Source organism: Condylura cristata, unplaced genomic scaffold, assembly GCF_000260355.1.
Source record: "Condylura cristata isolate star-nosed mole 26May11 unplaced genomic scaffold, ConCri1.0 scaffold00002, whole genome shotgun sequence".
NCBI classification, from domain to species: domain Eukaryota; kingdom Metazoa; phylum Chordata; class Mammalia; order Eulipotyphla; family Talpidae; genus Condylura; species Condylura cristata.
In genome coordinates this window covers 67,138,839-67,155,224 of record NW_004567103.1, presented here as the reverse complement: position 1 = coordinate 67,155,224, position 16,386 = coordinate 67,138,839, and the positions used below count along the sequence as shown (strand labels likewise).

The 16,386-nt window shown below is 32.3% G+C and overlaps 1 protein-coding gene across 1 annotated transcript in view; it reads left to right on the top strand.

The window, feature by feature from the left end:
- ARHGAP15 (Rho GTPase activating protein 15) overlaps nucleotides 1-16,386 on the top strand; it is a 591,597-nt gene that overhangs the window by 97,233 nt on the left and 477,978 nt on the right. The window contains exon 5 of the mRNA XM_004674681.2: nucleotides 8,777-8,866. Coding sequence (XP_004674738.2) covers nucleotides 8,777-8,866 — 90 coding nt within the window. The remainder of the gene's footprint in view (nucleotides 1-8,776; nucleotides 8,867-16,386) is intronic.

The following is a 16,386-nucleotide window of genomic DNA, read 5'->3' as shown; positions in this document are numbered from 1 at the left end:
ATATATATATATATATATATATATATATATATATTATAGAGAACATACCATGTCAGTTATTATTGGGAAATATAATGAAGGAAAAAGGGAATAATAAAAATCAGAAGTGGACAAGAACTGGTATCAATTTTTAAGGACTTTACAGAGCTACAACAAAGAGACTTGCATGTTTTATTGTCCAGAAGCAGTAACTTTTAAATATTTCTGTTTAAAAATTTTAAAATCGGTCATTTCTATTTTAAGTTAACCCCCAGAAGTGATGTGGTATGTACACTCTTAAATTTAAATCTATATTAAGTCAAGTTTTAAAAAGTATATTTTTATAATGATGTACAACATGATCCATTGGCATCATGTAGTTCATTAGCAGACTTTTTCTTGTGTTTTATAGCTGTAGAATCAGAAATATGTTTTCTATTAAAGGATTCTTTAATTTCAGCCTTCTTGAATAAAATCTTGATTGTCTTCCAAATAAATTCTATAACTTTTCTGTACAACTTATTCCAATGTTTAACAACACTTAAATACTGAAACTGTTCTCATCTAATAAAACCTAATCCCTTAAATTTTCTATAAGTCTAGGTCTTTCTGCTTTAGTTTTATAAAAATTAACTATTAATTATGATTACTTAACATATACCTCTATCTACTGATCTTAATTTTTGTTTCTTAAAATCAATATATCTATTTGCTATAATTTTGCTCAAGTCATTTTGGCTTCTTCTACATTACTTATGTGTTCACCTCAGATCTCTATTATTTTCTTTGTGCCATAAGAACAATTTCTACTAAAGGTCAGTATAAGTAGGAATATTGTCCTTTTATTTTATATGTGTTTCTCATTTGGTAAAGCATTACTCTAAGATGTGTTGTTTGTTATTATTTATTAATGCAATGAAATTAATCTGGAAATTTTACATTCTAATTTTCCACTCACTTCACAAAATCTTATTCACTTCACAAAATCTTATTCAACAGTTAATAAATATTTGGTCAGTGCTTATTTGGGGCTATTTTGATAGATTTTTAAATAATTACAAATTAAGACTATTAACCCAGTTTGTATGATTATATAGCTAGTCAAAAGAGATGTATTCGTATGTCTAATGTATGAACAGCAAAAAGGATAGTAACAAAACTTGCTTCAAAGTAGGGGAAAAGGGAATGAATGTGTGCTCACAAAGGTAAAGAGAACTTCATGAGGTTATTTTGGAGTTATATCATGAAATGAGAACTAGGACAAATTGATTAGATTAGAATGAATTGAACAGAGAGATAAATGTGTTCCAAATGAAAAGGATGTATACATACTTATATTCTTTATGGGTGGAGTTGTGAAATTGTGTTGCAATTTTGGATGCTGCCATGGCATCCAAACATAACTGGTGTGTAGAAGAATGGAATAATTAATGGAGTTGGCTACTGTTGGAGAATAACAAAAATGGATTTGTATATTGCTACTGTGGGGGTTTGTACAGTATCCTGTAGATAATAAAATTTTCAAAAGAAATATGATTAAAGTCAAAATGTGGAATGAATTAAAAATGGTTTTATCAATGGTCTAAGAGGAAACAAAAAGGAGAATTTAGATGTGAAAGTAAAAGCAGCATTGAGTTCTTGGTTGTGGGATGAAGAGATTGAGACAGTACCATAATTCAGGCATTGCACCTTTTGGGTTGGGTGGTAAGGGAAATGGGAGAATTGAAAATTGAAAAATCTGAGTTAGTTTAAAGTGATAATTAACAATGGAATGCAATAGATTAAAGGAAAAAGTCTAAGAAGACGTTATTTCACTGAGGTGTGTATGTTAGACTCCAGTGGTGGTTAATTGGAAAATACTTTTCTGGAAACTAGTGGGGAGTGGCTAGAGGAACCATTGAGTAGTTAACATGGTATATGTTCTGGATCAAGATAGAGACAATACTGAACCCCACAAGAAGCATGTAAGCCATGAGAAATAATGTCCTACGAGAATAAACAAGAGCTATTCAACATTTAAGAAGAAAGAAAATGAGAAAAATGAGAGGATAAAACAAAAGTAGAATATACAAAGTGAAAAAATAATTTGGAGAGAAAAATCTTTGTAGTTGCAGAACAGAATTTTTTAAATTTTATCTAAATATATGTTTTATAACATCTTCATTTTGTACATTTTTTGAACTTGGTTGTAAACCTTGTGGATTTTCCACCACTAATTCACCCATGAGCCATCACCATAGTCTTGTGTACTCTTCCTGCCCTAATTTTCATCCTGTACCCCTCTCCACTCCTGTAGAATGTCTCTGTTTTATAGGTGTTTGTTGATCTTCATTTACTTTATTACAATTGCTTTTTTTTTTTTCCTGAACCCTTACACTACTGCGACGAGTGACTTACACTACTGCTATGAATGAAACCATCCAGTATTTTTCTTTTTCTTTCTGGCTTATTTCACTAAGCATGATCCCTTCCAGTTCCATCCATGTTGCTGCAAATGGTATGAATTTATCTTTTTTGATTGCTGAGTAGTATTCCATAGTGTATATGTACCACAACTTCTTGATCTATTTTGGGGATTTGCGTTGATTCCATATCGTCCCTATTGTAAATAGCATAGCAGTAAACATAGGGTTGCAGGTATACTTTGGGTTGATACCTAGGAGTGGAATTGCTGGATCGTATGGAAGCTCCATTTTTAGCAGTTTGAGAAACCTCCCAATAATGTTCTTACAAAATTAATTTTTTAAAGTTTGTTAAGCAAAATCAAAAGTCTAGAGGAATTTGTAATGTTACTATATTAGTCAAGACTTATTTATCCAGAATTATAAAATAGGAGAAGACTCTAGGAAAAGAAAAAAATACATGAGATCGTTCAATGATACAGAGATGGAGTTAAGAGAGGGGAGGCTGAAGCAACTGTAGAATCAGGGCCATAAGCCTAGACATGAAAGGGAGTGAAAGGATTTGAGGGACTGGGAGTGTTAGTAAAAATTGCCAATTTTAATAACATAAGAAATATACACAACAAAAATGTGGGGTAAAGAAAAAACTCTCAATACATGGTGTTTGTGAGATGAGAGGCAGAATGAAGACTGCTAAATTGGAAAGGTGATGAAGTGGTGAGCTCATGAAGAAGGGATGGGAGAGGTTAACATCACATTAATGGGGACAAGCAGAAGCCTGGGAGGGGCAGAGTTCTGATTAAGATATATCCTTGATATATGCTGATGAAGATAATCAGGTTGATAAAACTAAATGATGAGAACTTCAGGAAAGTTCAGATTGCATAAAACATTGATGATCTCAAGCTCTGTGTAGATCCAATCTGTATAGGTCCAGGATGTACAAAGTTCTACCATCTAAGTTGAGTACAAGATTGCTAAAGGAAGAGCCAGTATCTTCTTTATCTCTAGAGTCTTAGTGCCCAGTACAGTCACAAACACATGATACATACTAGGTTTATGGTATGTATTTATGGAGAGTTCTGTAAAATCTTAGTTTCAATCCATATGAATCATTTTATATGTTTATAACTTTTTAAAAATCACAGAACAAAGACTGCTTTGATCTTTAAGCAAAAATCTAATTCTTGTTACAAAATTGAAAATGTTAAGGTAGCTAAATCTTCCTTCTAAAGAACAAAAGCTAGATGCATTTTGCTATTTTTCCTTCATTCACAAATTCATTAAATATTGAACAACAGCTATGTAACAGGCGCTGTTCAATATATTGGGAGAAATAGTGAGGAAAAGACAAAGAAAGCATTAGATCAGGGGGCTTAACTCAAGTAGAGAAAAACAGTCAGCATTTAGAAATATATATATTAATTTAAGTTAGGAAAAGAGCTATGGTGAAATCAAAGCAATTAGTAAGACAGAATAATCATGAGTGTTGGAATGCAGCTCTTTTTCTAAGAGAGTCAAAGAGGATCTCTGACAAGGTGACCTGTGGCTGGGACCTGATGGGTAAGGAGTCAGCATGTGAAGATTGGGAGGTATTCCAGGTAAACAGGTGGTGTAAAGGCCCTATGGGAAGATCAAGTTTATGGAGGACAGAAAAAAGATCAGTGTGTCTGGGCTGGTCTAGAGTCTGGTAAGAAAGGCAAATCTTTTCCCAATATGTTACATGTTTTAACATGAGTGTGACTATAGTGTATATTCAATTTTCAAGAACTTCATAGTAGTTAGGGAAAGGCTCTGAAGTAATAGTGCTAGCATTTAAATCATGGCTCATCCTTACCCACCGTGTTATTTTGGTTAATTTTACCATCCTCTTCTTATAAGAATATGTCACCTGTTACATCTATAACATGGTAGTATTAATAGTACATATCTCACAATTATTGTAAGAATTATAAAAACTAATAGTTATAAAAATGGTTGGCACATAAAAATGCTTCTTTTTAAAATTATGTTTATTGAAATAGCATTGATTTACAAGCTATGTGTTTTAGGGATATAAATTTAAATCTCTACAAATGTATTACAACATGCTCACCCCCAAAGCACCAATAATTCTCCACCATAGTCCCTTGAATCTCTCCACATTGCTTCCTCCTCACCACCCTCCATTTCTGGTAGGCTCTGTCCAGCAATCAGATTTCAAGGATTTGCTTCGGTTTGGTTTGTCTGTCCCTTTGCTTTGCTTTATGTAATTTGCAATAAGTAAAATTATTTGATATTTTTTTCTCTCTTGACTTATTTCACTTAACGTAATATCCTCCAATTCCATCCATGTTGTCACAAATGACAAAATTTCTCTTTTTTTGGTAGCTGAGTAGTATACCAATAAGTACATATACTATATCTTTATCTACTCCTCTATCTTTGGACACTTAATATTTCCATAACCTGGCATATTTCCCTTTAAATTTGTGTATTGTATTTTTTTTTTTTTGCTCAAATGCTTCCTTTATTTTTAAATTATAGATAGATAGGTAGGTCGATTTTACATCATCATTTTGTATTTTTTTTTTCATCGCAGTTGTAAATCCTGTGGACTTCCCACCACCACTTTCTTATTTCTTGATGTGGGCCTATATTTCTATCTACTGCATTCTTATTACTGCTTTTCCTGTATGCCCAAAGCCTGAAAGTTATATCCCCAAAAATATCTTGTCAAGATTTTTTTTTAATATTTATTTATTTATGCTTACAGAACTGGGGTTCAGGCCAGAGGTGTGGTAGGTGAGAGGATTCACTAGAGACAGAGTGGGGAGCAGAACAGACAGACTGACAAAGGAACACTGCTGAGGGTAGCAGTGGGTATGTCAGAAGAGGTCTGTCATACCATGTGGGTCAGCTCGTGCTGCAGTGGTTTCAGAAAGCTTCATAATGTGGCGCTTTAACCTGTTGTGCTACCAGGAAGAGCCCTTGGTATGTTTTAGATCTTCATGAATTTGTTGATTTTTGTGACCCAGCATATTGTCAAATCCTGGAGAATATCTCATGTGAACTTAAGAAGATCGTGTATTCAGCTGTTTTGGAGGGCATTGCTCTAAAATGTCCATTAATCCTATATTGTTTATATATATTTTTTAAGGCTACTATGTACTAATTATCTGTTTGATCTGGCCATTGGTGAAAGTGGAGTAGTGAAGTCCACAGCTATTAATATATTTTTCCATATCTGTTTTCAGTTTTGCTTGTGATTGCCTTATATAGTTTCATGTGCTTTCATTTGATATATATATGTTCATGTGTATGCATGCACATACATATCATATATTGTGTATATGTGATGTATATAGCATATGTGTGTGTTTATGTATGACATTATGTCTTCCTGATATTGTTCCCTTAATCATTATATCATGTCTATTCCCATCCCTTGTTAGCTTTTTTAGCTATTTTATGTAATAAAAATATCTATTTTATGTAATATAAATATGGTTCCTGTAGGGTTGTTTTATTCCCTTTACTTTGAGTCTTTATTTATCTGAGGGACCCAAGATCATTTTTTGGAGTCAGCAAAAGCTTGGATTTTCTTTTCTGAACCAAGCAGCCTCAAGTAGCCTTTTGATTGCTGAGTTCATTCTATTTACATGTAGGGTGATTGTTGGTATAGGGTGTCTATTCCTTCCATTTTGCCCTTGCATTTATGATTCTATTCTCTGTTTTAGTTTTTTTTTTTGTGGATTTTCTTCACTTTAATTTAGATATAAGTGTTCCTTTCAACATTTCACAGATTAGGGTCTATTGATACAATTCTTTTAGCTTCTGTTTGTCTGAGAAAGCTTTATTTTCCCCTCATATTCAAGGACAGTCTTGCAAGATAGAGTAATCTTGGCTAGCACACTTTAAGTATTTTCAATATGTCATTTCATTTTCTCCTTGCCCATGTTTTCTCAGAGAAGTTACATGTAAGTCTGATGGGATTACTTTATAGGTTATCTGCTTCTTCCCCCTAGCCAACTTCAATCTTTGTCTTGATCTCTTGGAAGTTTGACTAACATATGTCTTGCTGTATGTCTAATTTTGTTTAAGTAACTTGTATTGTTTTCACTTTATAAACATGCATGTTTAGTTCCTTATCTAGGTTTGGGGAGTTTTCTCTAATATTTCTTTAGATTATTTCTCTGCCCCCTTCTCTCTCTCTCCCTTTTTGGTATACCCATTATTATGATGTTGACTTTCCTCATGGAGTTGGCTTATTCTTGAAGTATTTTTTTAATTTTTTTTCTTCATAGCTTTCTTCCACCTGAATTCTTTGTGTGCTACTATGAACAAGGGCACTGATTTGATCTTCCATTTGATCTATTCTAATTTCAGAACTTTTTCAATTTTTTTTATCTCCTCTATTGATCTCCTTAATCCCTGAATCCCTGTTATTTTTTTCAGTCCTCCAATCATTAATTTTATTTCTCAGGATATTCTTTTGTTTTTCAAGATTTTCTTGCATATCTTTGATCAGCTTCTCTATGCTTTCTCCCATTTCTTTTTCATGGTGATTTTGAATTCTGTATCTGATAGGCAGAAAATAAAATTCATGTCTTTGTGGTTGGAGTCTAGAGATTGGATCTTTCTCTGTGATGTAATGTTCCCCTGGGACTCAGATTGCCTGCCTTTTGTTTTCCATCTCCCCATTATTTACTTTCTATATATTAAGAATGCAGAGCTTCTACTTTTCCAGCAGATGGCACTGTATGTTAGGGAGAGCTAATCTGTAGCAAGGCCTTTGAGTGGTGGGAGGTCTTGGAGAGGTTCATTGCTTATAAGAGTGGCATATACTGGCTTGGCTCTTGCCTATGTTGGTGTTGCTAGCCTCAGACCCACATCTCTGCAGTCAGTGGCCTTCATTTTAGCCCTGCACACTTCAAAACAGTTTCACCATATCCAATTGGTTTCTGTACCTGCTTTGTTCCTGGGGGACATGTGCAGTGTGTGTCATATTTTATTTCTGAACTTTGTTGTCCTCATATCTTCCTCAATGGGGGTACCATGTGCATGTGCCTGACTCAAAATGCCTGTATTTACATGACTAGAGACACAGCAACCAGCTTAATCCTTTCCTGGTGTTAATATAAAGTATGGTTTCCACCTTAGCAACTGCCTCTTTTCACATTCACCCTCTTTTAACCTAAGTTGAATTTTCTCTGTATCTTTTCTGCCATTATTAGTTCCTGGTGATGATACTATGGTTTCACTCCAAATCATGGGATTCTCTGAACTCAGTTTATTTTCCCCAGTCAACAAGGGGAAATTTCTCTAATGCCATCTTCCCTAAGACTAAATTGAGCTTATTTAGCCAATTCATAGTTTGGTAGCATCCCATCTAGATCCTGCAAGTTAGTACACAAAATGAAAGAACTATATAAAATTAAACTATGATTCATTTGCATCAAGCATAGATGATGTTTCCATTTATTTATTATTATGAATTAGTGAAATAACACAATTTTTAATTGATCTCTACATTTGTAAAAGGAAGCATGCACCATAACCTATCTGGTATAAATTAAGTACATTAGATACAAATACACATACTTATGTGTATAATCTTGAAGTCAGTAAAGTGGTGCCACTAAATACAGATACATAATACTTGGTTGCTTTTCTTTTTCAGTTTTAAGATAAAATCAACAAATAGAATTATGTAAGTTAAAGATGTGCAGTGTGCTGTTTGGTAAATTTATATATTGTGGAATGATTAGGACTTAAGGCTAATTAACATATCCATCCCCTCATAAAGTTGCCCTTGTATGAATGTGTGTGGTGCAAACATTTAAGAATTACTCTCTTAGTAATTTGAACAACATCTTTGAAGTATAATATATAGTGTCAATTATTGTCACCATGCTGTATATTTGAATCTCAAAATATATAACTGAAAAATGGTACCCTTTGACTAAGATCTCCCATTTTTCCTGTCTCTAGTAACCATTTTCTGTTTCTATGAGTTTGTATTACTTAGATTCCACATATGAGTGAGGTCATGTATTATATCTTTTCCTGGCTGACTTAGTCTCTTTAGCACAGCAGCCTTAAGGAGCATCATGTTACACATGACAGGTTTTCCTTCTTTTTTTTTGTTAAGTATTTTTTTTTCAATGTCTGCCTATATATTATTACATTTTAAGTATTCATTTCTTGATGATAACTTTGATTGTTTCATGTTTTGACTTCTAGAAAAATTATCCTGTAATGAACATAAGCATCCAGATAGTTCTTAGAAACTGAAGAAAGGAAAAAGTCTTTCCATCCTAAATCTGTATAGCTACTAACTAAGTAAACTCTTATTTTTGCTGACATACAGTAACAGTGTATTATGCTTTTAGTTATTTTATTTTTGTTTCCAGAAAACTGGGCACAAACTGGAGACTGCAGATTTGTGTGGCGCCCATATTGAATGGACCAAGGAAAAATCAAGCAGAAAGAATGTCTTTCAGGTAAGAGAGTTTACATATATTCTATTCATTCTTATTTCTTCTAAATCTAAGCTCTCTTGGGTATTAAAAAAAAAGTAGAAAAAGAAAAGCATGTGATTTTTTTCATGTACCTGAATTATTTGCTTCATTGTGAAAAACTGCTGATTCTTTTTTATGGATTTTGGTTTTTGTTTTTTTTTTCCCTCAGTGCCAGCTATCTAAATTCAAAATATATGTTGTGTGCTAATTAATTCTACATCCACAAGTCTTTGAACTTAGCAGTGTATTTGATACGTGTCTAAGGCTTGAACCTATAATGCTTGACAAACAAATTTAATGTAAAGTGTTTAAATACACAAAGAAATATTTACTAATTATGATAATTTATTTGCTTTCCCTGCTATTCCTGTCTTCAATCATAATTATGTTTACTCATGTAACTTAAGGGATGGAAAAAACTGCACATCTATAAAAACTGCATTTTTTTTCATGTTGTATAATTTAATATTTTGGAAAAAATAACTGATTAATAACTTCAACTTATATTTTATTGAATGAAAAAAAAATCATATGAAATAATTGAAAGAAAGGAAATGGGAAAAATTAGCATTTTGCTTATAATGTCGTTAAAGTTCCTTTGACAATAACTTTAGCTTGAGGACTCTTCTTTGCTATACTTGTATGAGATTTAGTCTGATTGATATTTTCAAAGCAACCAATAACTTTAGTGGTTATTTTACAATTTATATCATTTTGTAGCTAAGAAACTAGATTATTGCAATTACTATATTAAATATCTTTTAAGATTATTCTGGCCTTTGAAGAAAATTCAATTTTGTTCTTGTACACATTGCTAAAATTAATATCTTAAGTCCCATAGAAGAATGGGTATGTGACTTTTTCTATCTGAATTCTCAGAGGATAAAAATCTGGTTTCTGATTTATACTGCATTTTTAGATGCTACTCCAGATCTGTTGAAATAATTTTGATTTAGATGAATTTTTTTAAAATCCAACTTATTTGTAATAAATTATTTTGTGGTTGCCTAGAAATCAAAGGACAAAGTCAAAAGTGATTAGAATATGACTTTATATTATCAGGGAAGAAAAATAAATTTTCTTTTAAAGTGACGAATTTTAGACCAGTGAGGTATCACTCCCAATTTCTTACTTTTTTGTTGTTGTTGTTATTCTACCATAAATAATAAAATATAGGTTATAATCTTAATATCAGTGATAAACCAAATAATCAGCTTGATCAGTTGTGAACTGAATTAGGTGAACTGAGTGCTTTAGTCTTTTCTATTGTGAGTTTGGTATTTAATAACCAAGTTATAAAGTAAATCATTAAATTTTGTCATAGACATGTAATAAAAACACTTTGAGATGGACTATGATAACTTTTCCAGTCTCTCCTGTTAATCATATGACGTTGTTTGGTCACAAATGTGGGTGTTAGACAAGTATGTCTGATGAGCAAGGCTATGAACATTGAAGAAAAATATTATGTATAACTTTATGTCATGATAAATATACGTCGATGCACATTCACAATATCTAGACTGATGTTGTATATCATTCTAACCTTTGTAGCAATGTGACTAACTACTTCCCATTTCATGGTTCTTTTTGCTTTTTATATTTCTGACTATAGTATTTTCAAAAATATGAAATATTTTCTCACTTTTGTTAACTTTTGGGAAACTCTTAAGAGATAGTTTTGTTTGTAAGGAATCTTAGTGTTTGTACATCCAGATTTTCCTTTTTGCCTTGTGCCTTTTACTTCAAAGAAACAAGAGGTGACTATATGGATGTTTTATATGCCATAGTTAGAGAAAGTCTTGAATTTCATTCTCTGCTTAATTCATTTTGTAGTGAATCACTTGGTTTTCTTGTTATGGTAAAATCTTTTCATCACCTAAACACAGGAGCTTAGGTAAAATTGTAAATATATATCCAGAGATACAGACTGTAAGACTAAGCCTTTTGAGAGGAACAATATAAATAGCTTTTATAGTTCTGTTAACAAAAAAGCATTGGAAAGGATTTGCCAGAGAGCTAAATCTAGATGACTTGCATCAATATTTGATTAGATACATTAGCGGGTCTAACTCTCAAATGATCAGAATAAACATGATTATATCTCAAAACATGATATTAAGGCATTGCTGGGTGTTTGAATGCGTGTGTGTGTGTGTGTGTGTGTGTGCGCAAAGGTTTCATTACCTACAGAATAATGAAGTGTTTCTTTCTGACTGGAAAGGAACCATCATAGCTTTAGCTGATGTGCTACATCAGAAATAGCTTTAGAATTCCAAGTTTGAATTAGGCTTGGTGTTCAATCTCAGTCTATGAATTATAGATTACAGATAGCAAATGACTACTGAGATTTTTGGTTCAAGGAAAATCAAAGAAGAGCAAAATTAGAAATAATTTTAAATTTGAAATCTGTCTTTTAAAAGTTGATGGATTAACAATTATATGCCACATAATTACAATGTCTGTAGAAAAGTCAAACTTAAAATGAGTTAGGAAAACAAACAAAAATTTACGTGCAGAGACATGCTTGACAGATTCAGTACACATTTGAGATACATGCACACACACACACACACACAATGGAAGGAATTCATTTATTTCATTCATTTGTACATGTCATTTGGACATTTGAGTTGTTCATTTTCTCTTTGAATTAAAAGCCAAGTTTCCTTCATAGTCAAAGTCTTATTAAACTCTTGACATGAATTCAATCTTGTTTCATTGTTACATGATAACGTAACAGTGACAACATTTATTATTAAGGTTCAGTATTCAATATTTTTCAGTAAATCAGTATGATGCTCCCTGGCTGAGTTCAAGAACATCTGCCTATTTTATAACAATGAAGTCTGGTGTAATTGGTGCTCATGAATAGTATGCATGTATATTTTTAAATGTATTAACAAATTCCACAATAAAGTATATGTTGATAAGATATGATATGTGGCTTATAAGTATACATATGCATATACATATGTGTATATAGTGTATGTGTATCTGTGTACAGACACACATCTAATAACCTGACCTTTGAAAACAGAATGAGCATTTCCACCCATGCACACAAAGACATTTTGTATTTATAAAAAGTCCACAAATGTGAATTAAATCAGTAAGTGTTCAATGCTGCTTAATTCTGCATTTAGTGTAATTGTCAAGGAACATCACAAGTTTGATGTAGCTTGAGAAAATATTTAGCAACTGAGTGATTTGTAATGAACTGTGGTACGAGTTTTCTTAGTTAACTGAAGAACAACACTAGTTCTTCATCAGGGAAAGAGTGAATAAAAAGATTTATGTTTAAATCACATGTTTTAAACATAAGTGCTAGTTTGCTCTTTCGTGTTTAGCCTGAAATTTAAAGCATTGAGGATTAAAAGGATTACAACATAATCTTAAATAATCCTAAATGTCATTTATAGAGAGATAGTTGTAATAACTAAATAAAACCATGGTAGGGGATGGCCTGTTGTCAGGCAGCCACAGCAGAGGTAGGGCTTCTGCAGCCTTCTCTTGCCTACCAGATATATCAGACATTTAAAACTTTTGAACAGGAAGTTCAACTGAAGTAATGATGACAATATAATTTTGAAAAAGTAATTCTCGACTTTTCATGGTTTTTTACTTAAGAGTTGAAGGAAAAATTCAGTTATGTATCCTGCTTTCCTTTGCAAGATCCCTGAATTAAATATTTTTAAACATCTGGGAAAGGGAAGTTCATGACATGTTATCAAATAGATAGAGGACATATCTTTGAAGAATTCACAATCTCCAAGGAATTAGCCCCCTTTTAAGTATATGAGAGTCAAAAGCACTGCAGTTAATTCCATGTTGTTTACTTTAGTGCTTAAATATTTACTTCTGTCACATACATTTGTTTTTGTCTCCTTCCAAAAGGAAAAAAGAAACAGCAACTGTGTCCCCTATTGCCTTATACTTGTTAAATCAGAAGACTGAACACATTATAACTGATTTAACAATTACTGCTAAAGCTAGGACTGCATTCTTTGACTGATATATACACACACACACACACACACACACACACACAACACATGTGTGTGTGTATACAAATATATAGTGACGGAAAAAAAAAAGACTTCAGGATATTGTCCCCACAAAACAGTCTCCCTACTCCACAGTGATTTCCAGAGTACTAACTCTATTCTCTTTTGTAAATAGTGGGTAAAGAATTAAAATGTATTAATTCCTTAGTCCTTTTCATTACAACATATGTAAAGTGTAGATGATTGCTTACTTAAGTAAATTGTCATGTTACTTTAAAGATTTGCCTTTTATCAGTGCCAGACAATAACTTGACCTCATTTGTTTTTTTCTGAGTTTAATTTAAAATAAAGTTGAAAAAAATTTACTCCTTAATATGCTAGTTTTGTCTCTAGATTAGTACTTTAAATGAGCTAAAGCTACTATTAATAAAATATTGCTGATTACAACTTTATCCATTACCTTCTTAAAAGGCAGAAAAAATTAAATAATTCAAGAAGATGAAAGTCTATTCTACTCCTCCCACCATTAATTTATAACCTCAGTAACAATCATGGCCAAATTTCTTGAATCTGAGATTCTTTTTAATATATAAAAATATCTCGGGGGAACAGGTCCTGTGCTTAAAAAGTAAAGTAAATCTTGAAATAGATTTATCATTGCTTGTATTGCTTTTCTTACTTTGGATGGCGTTTTCTTACTATAATGTATATTAAACATATTAATGTAATATTTTCCATGGATATGCTATACATTTAAGCGTAATTTGATTGCTCTTCCTGATCTGAATATGTCTTAACTTAAAATGTTTAAGTACTACTTAAGTTTATTAATGCGAAGATAATTTAATAACATCTTGGAAAATGTCATTTTAAGCCAAAAGGAAAACTACTGGTATTTTGCTTTTATCCATTTCCTTGTGTTAAAAGTGATGGTTTAAAATAAATCTGAGCTTTTACCAATTTTCCCTTTCATTTTTCAAAGCTTGTAGTTAGACTAAATGCAAAAGGCTGATTCTTCACATTCATATATGCATTAGATTTCAAGTAAAGCTGGTTTCACTTTAGAGAATTACTCACAGTATATCTTAAAAGGCATGACATTAAAAATAAACCACAGTAAGAGCAGCATTAATGTCTAATACAGTTGTGTTTTTTTTTTTTTCTTTTTAGCTAGTCCCCAATCACTTTATCTATCTATTAGATATTCATCCACTATTCAGAAGGTGCAATGAAGTACGGAATCTGGGGATTTGTGTTCCAGTTTGGGTTATGTCTGTTGTAATTTTATGTGAAATCCAGGGCAGGATCCCTCCTCCAACATACTTTTCTCCACTAAAGAAATGAGAGGTAAAGTCTTTACCTCACCTAGCTCCCCTTGAGATCAATTACAAAATATTGGTTTTAATATGTAAGTATACCCAGTATTATTATTTAACTACTAATCAAATCATCTCACAATGTTTTGAGAGAAATTCTGGATGTAGATCCCAAAAGATGGGAAAATAGATATCTGTGAAATGCAATTCAATATTTCTACTCTAGTTCTATTCTCTCTTTCATCTTGAGAACTTAATGAATATACACCTTAAAGGATAATACACCTTGTGTAAATCTTTTCCTTCATTGCCTATGTAAGAATTTGTCCTCAAATTATGCTTAATAGTCTATTAATTTAGATTATTATAGTAGAGTAGTTTAGTTAATGTAAAAACATCTAATCTATATAAGTGAATTAATTACATCCAAGTTTATACTTTATGAAAAGCCATTTTGCCCTGAAAGCTTCTACTAAGTTCTTAATACCAACTTGCAAAGAGAATTTAGAGACAACAACAGCCACTATGCCCCCAAAATGAAAGCGAAACAATAATCACATTCATATTCCCCTACTGAGATATAAGGACAATATTTTTTTTCTGATTGAAAGGAAAGAGATATGATTATTTTTATGATTTTGGCTTTAATTTTGCCAGTGGGATTGCAGGGAAGAATTTTGATGAATGGAGTGATATAATTTTGTAATTGGGGCCTTGATTTAGGATATTAATGTCAGGGGTGTATAAGATTTACTGCAAAGTAGAGAGCCTGGGGGCAGGAAATAAAATTGATTGTACAAATCTAAGGTGAGAAATAAAGAGCATGTTAGCCTGACTGATGAAAGGAGGAAAAAAAAAAAACAGTTGATGAATGGAATGTACACCTCAATGAGGAACAATTCTATCTGTCCAGACCATAAGACTTGGGAATCATTGTTTTTTTTTTTTTCTAGAAAATTTTTGAGACATCATAAGCTCTTTTTTTAAATAAAAAAAGTATAATCTCAAATCTAGAATTATGGTACTAATAACTTATTATTTGTGAAAAAAATGGCAAGTACAAGTTGCCTGTTGATTCCACTAAACTTAGTGGCCTGTGAGGATATGTGCTCATTTACACAACTTCATTATTCTATTAATTGCTAATGGTCATAATGCAATTTTTCGGTATTTAGTTCTTTCAAAATATCATCAAAGTAGATGCAATAGGATGACAGAAAAGACAGATAATAGCCACATTAATAAAAATTTAGTCGCACTTAAGCCAAAGGAGGAAGGATTTTAAGTTTCCAAAATAAAATAATTTGAAATTAAAAAAAAAAAAAGGAAAAAGGCAGGGTGGCTACTTTTGCTTCTAACATTTTAGAATAAGAACAAACTGAGCAAAAGTTTAGTATAGAATGGAGGCACGTGACCTAATGAGCTTGGTTCCCTGGTTAGTTTTCTTCATATTGCCTGCTAGAATAACTGGCTCTGTCTGCTCTAAGACAAGAGTTATGTATTTGGAATAAATTTTGGAATTTAGGCTAACACTAAGCTAAATATAGCATGCTGCTCTTCATTTATTGCCATCTTCTTGTGAATTCCTTCTACTCACTGAACATATTCTATTCCCTGATATTTGGGTAGAACCAGTATGTGATGGTCAGTGCCATGCTTGGGCTCACAGTGCAGTTGTTCGTGTCCATACAACCAGAGGAAGGATAACTGAGCTAATGGGATTAAATTTGGGCTTAAGGCCATACACACTCACCTTTGCAAAACAACAAATAGTTCTTTTGCAGAAAAAGGAAATGATTAAACCTTTAAAACCAGTACATAATAGATGGGGCCAGTAAATGGCATCACATTTTACTGCTTGTCTATAAGGATAACACAGGGTGAATCTAATTGAGTGCTTTTGTATAGCATAGGCTCACTGGCAGTTAAATAGCTGATGCCATTCAGTTTTGTGAAACATAAGGTAATGAGGCTGGATCTGAAGGCAAAAGGAAAAAGGATATATTCTCAGTGTTTATATGCTGCAAACCACTGAGCAGGAGAAAAATCTGGGCAGGGTGAACAAAACTCTCAAACCTCAAAACAATGTTTAAAGTAGTATAAGAAAATAACAAAGCAAGAATCCATAAACAAAGACTTGAAAAGAACACGCATACACACACATACACACAACTAAGTT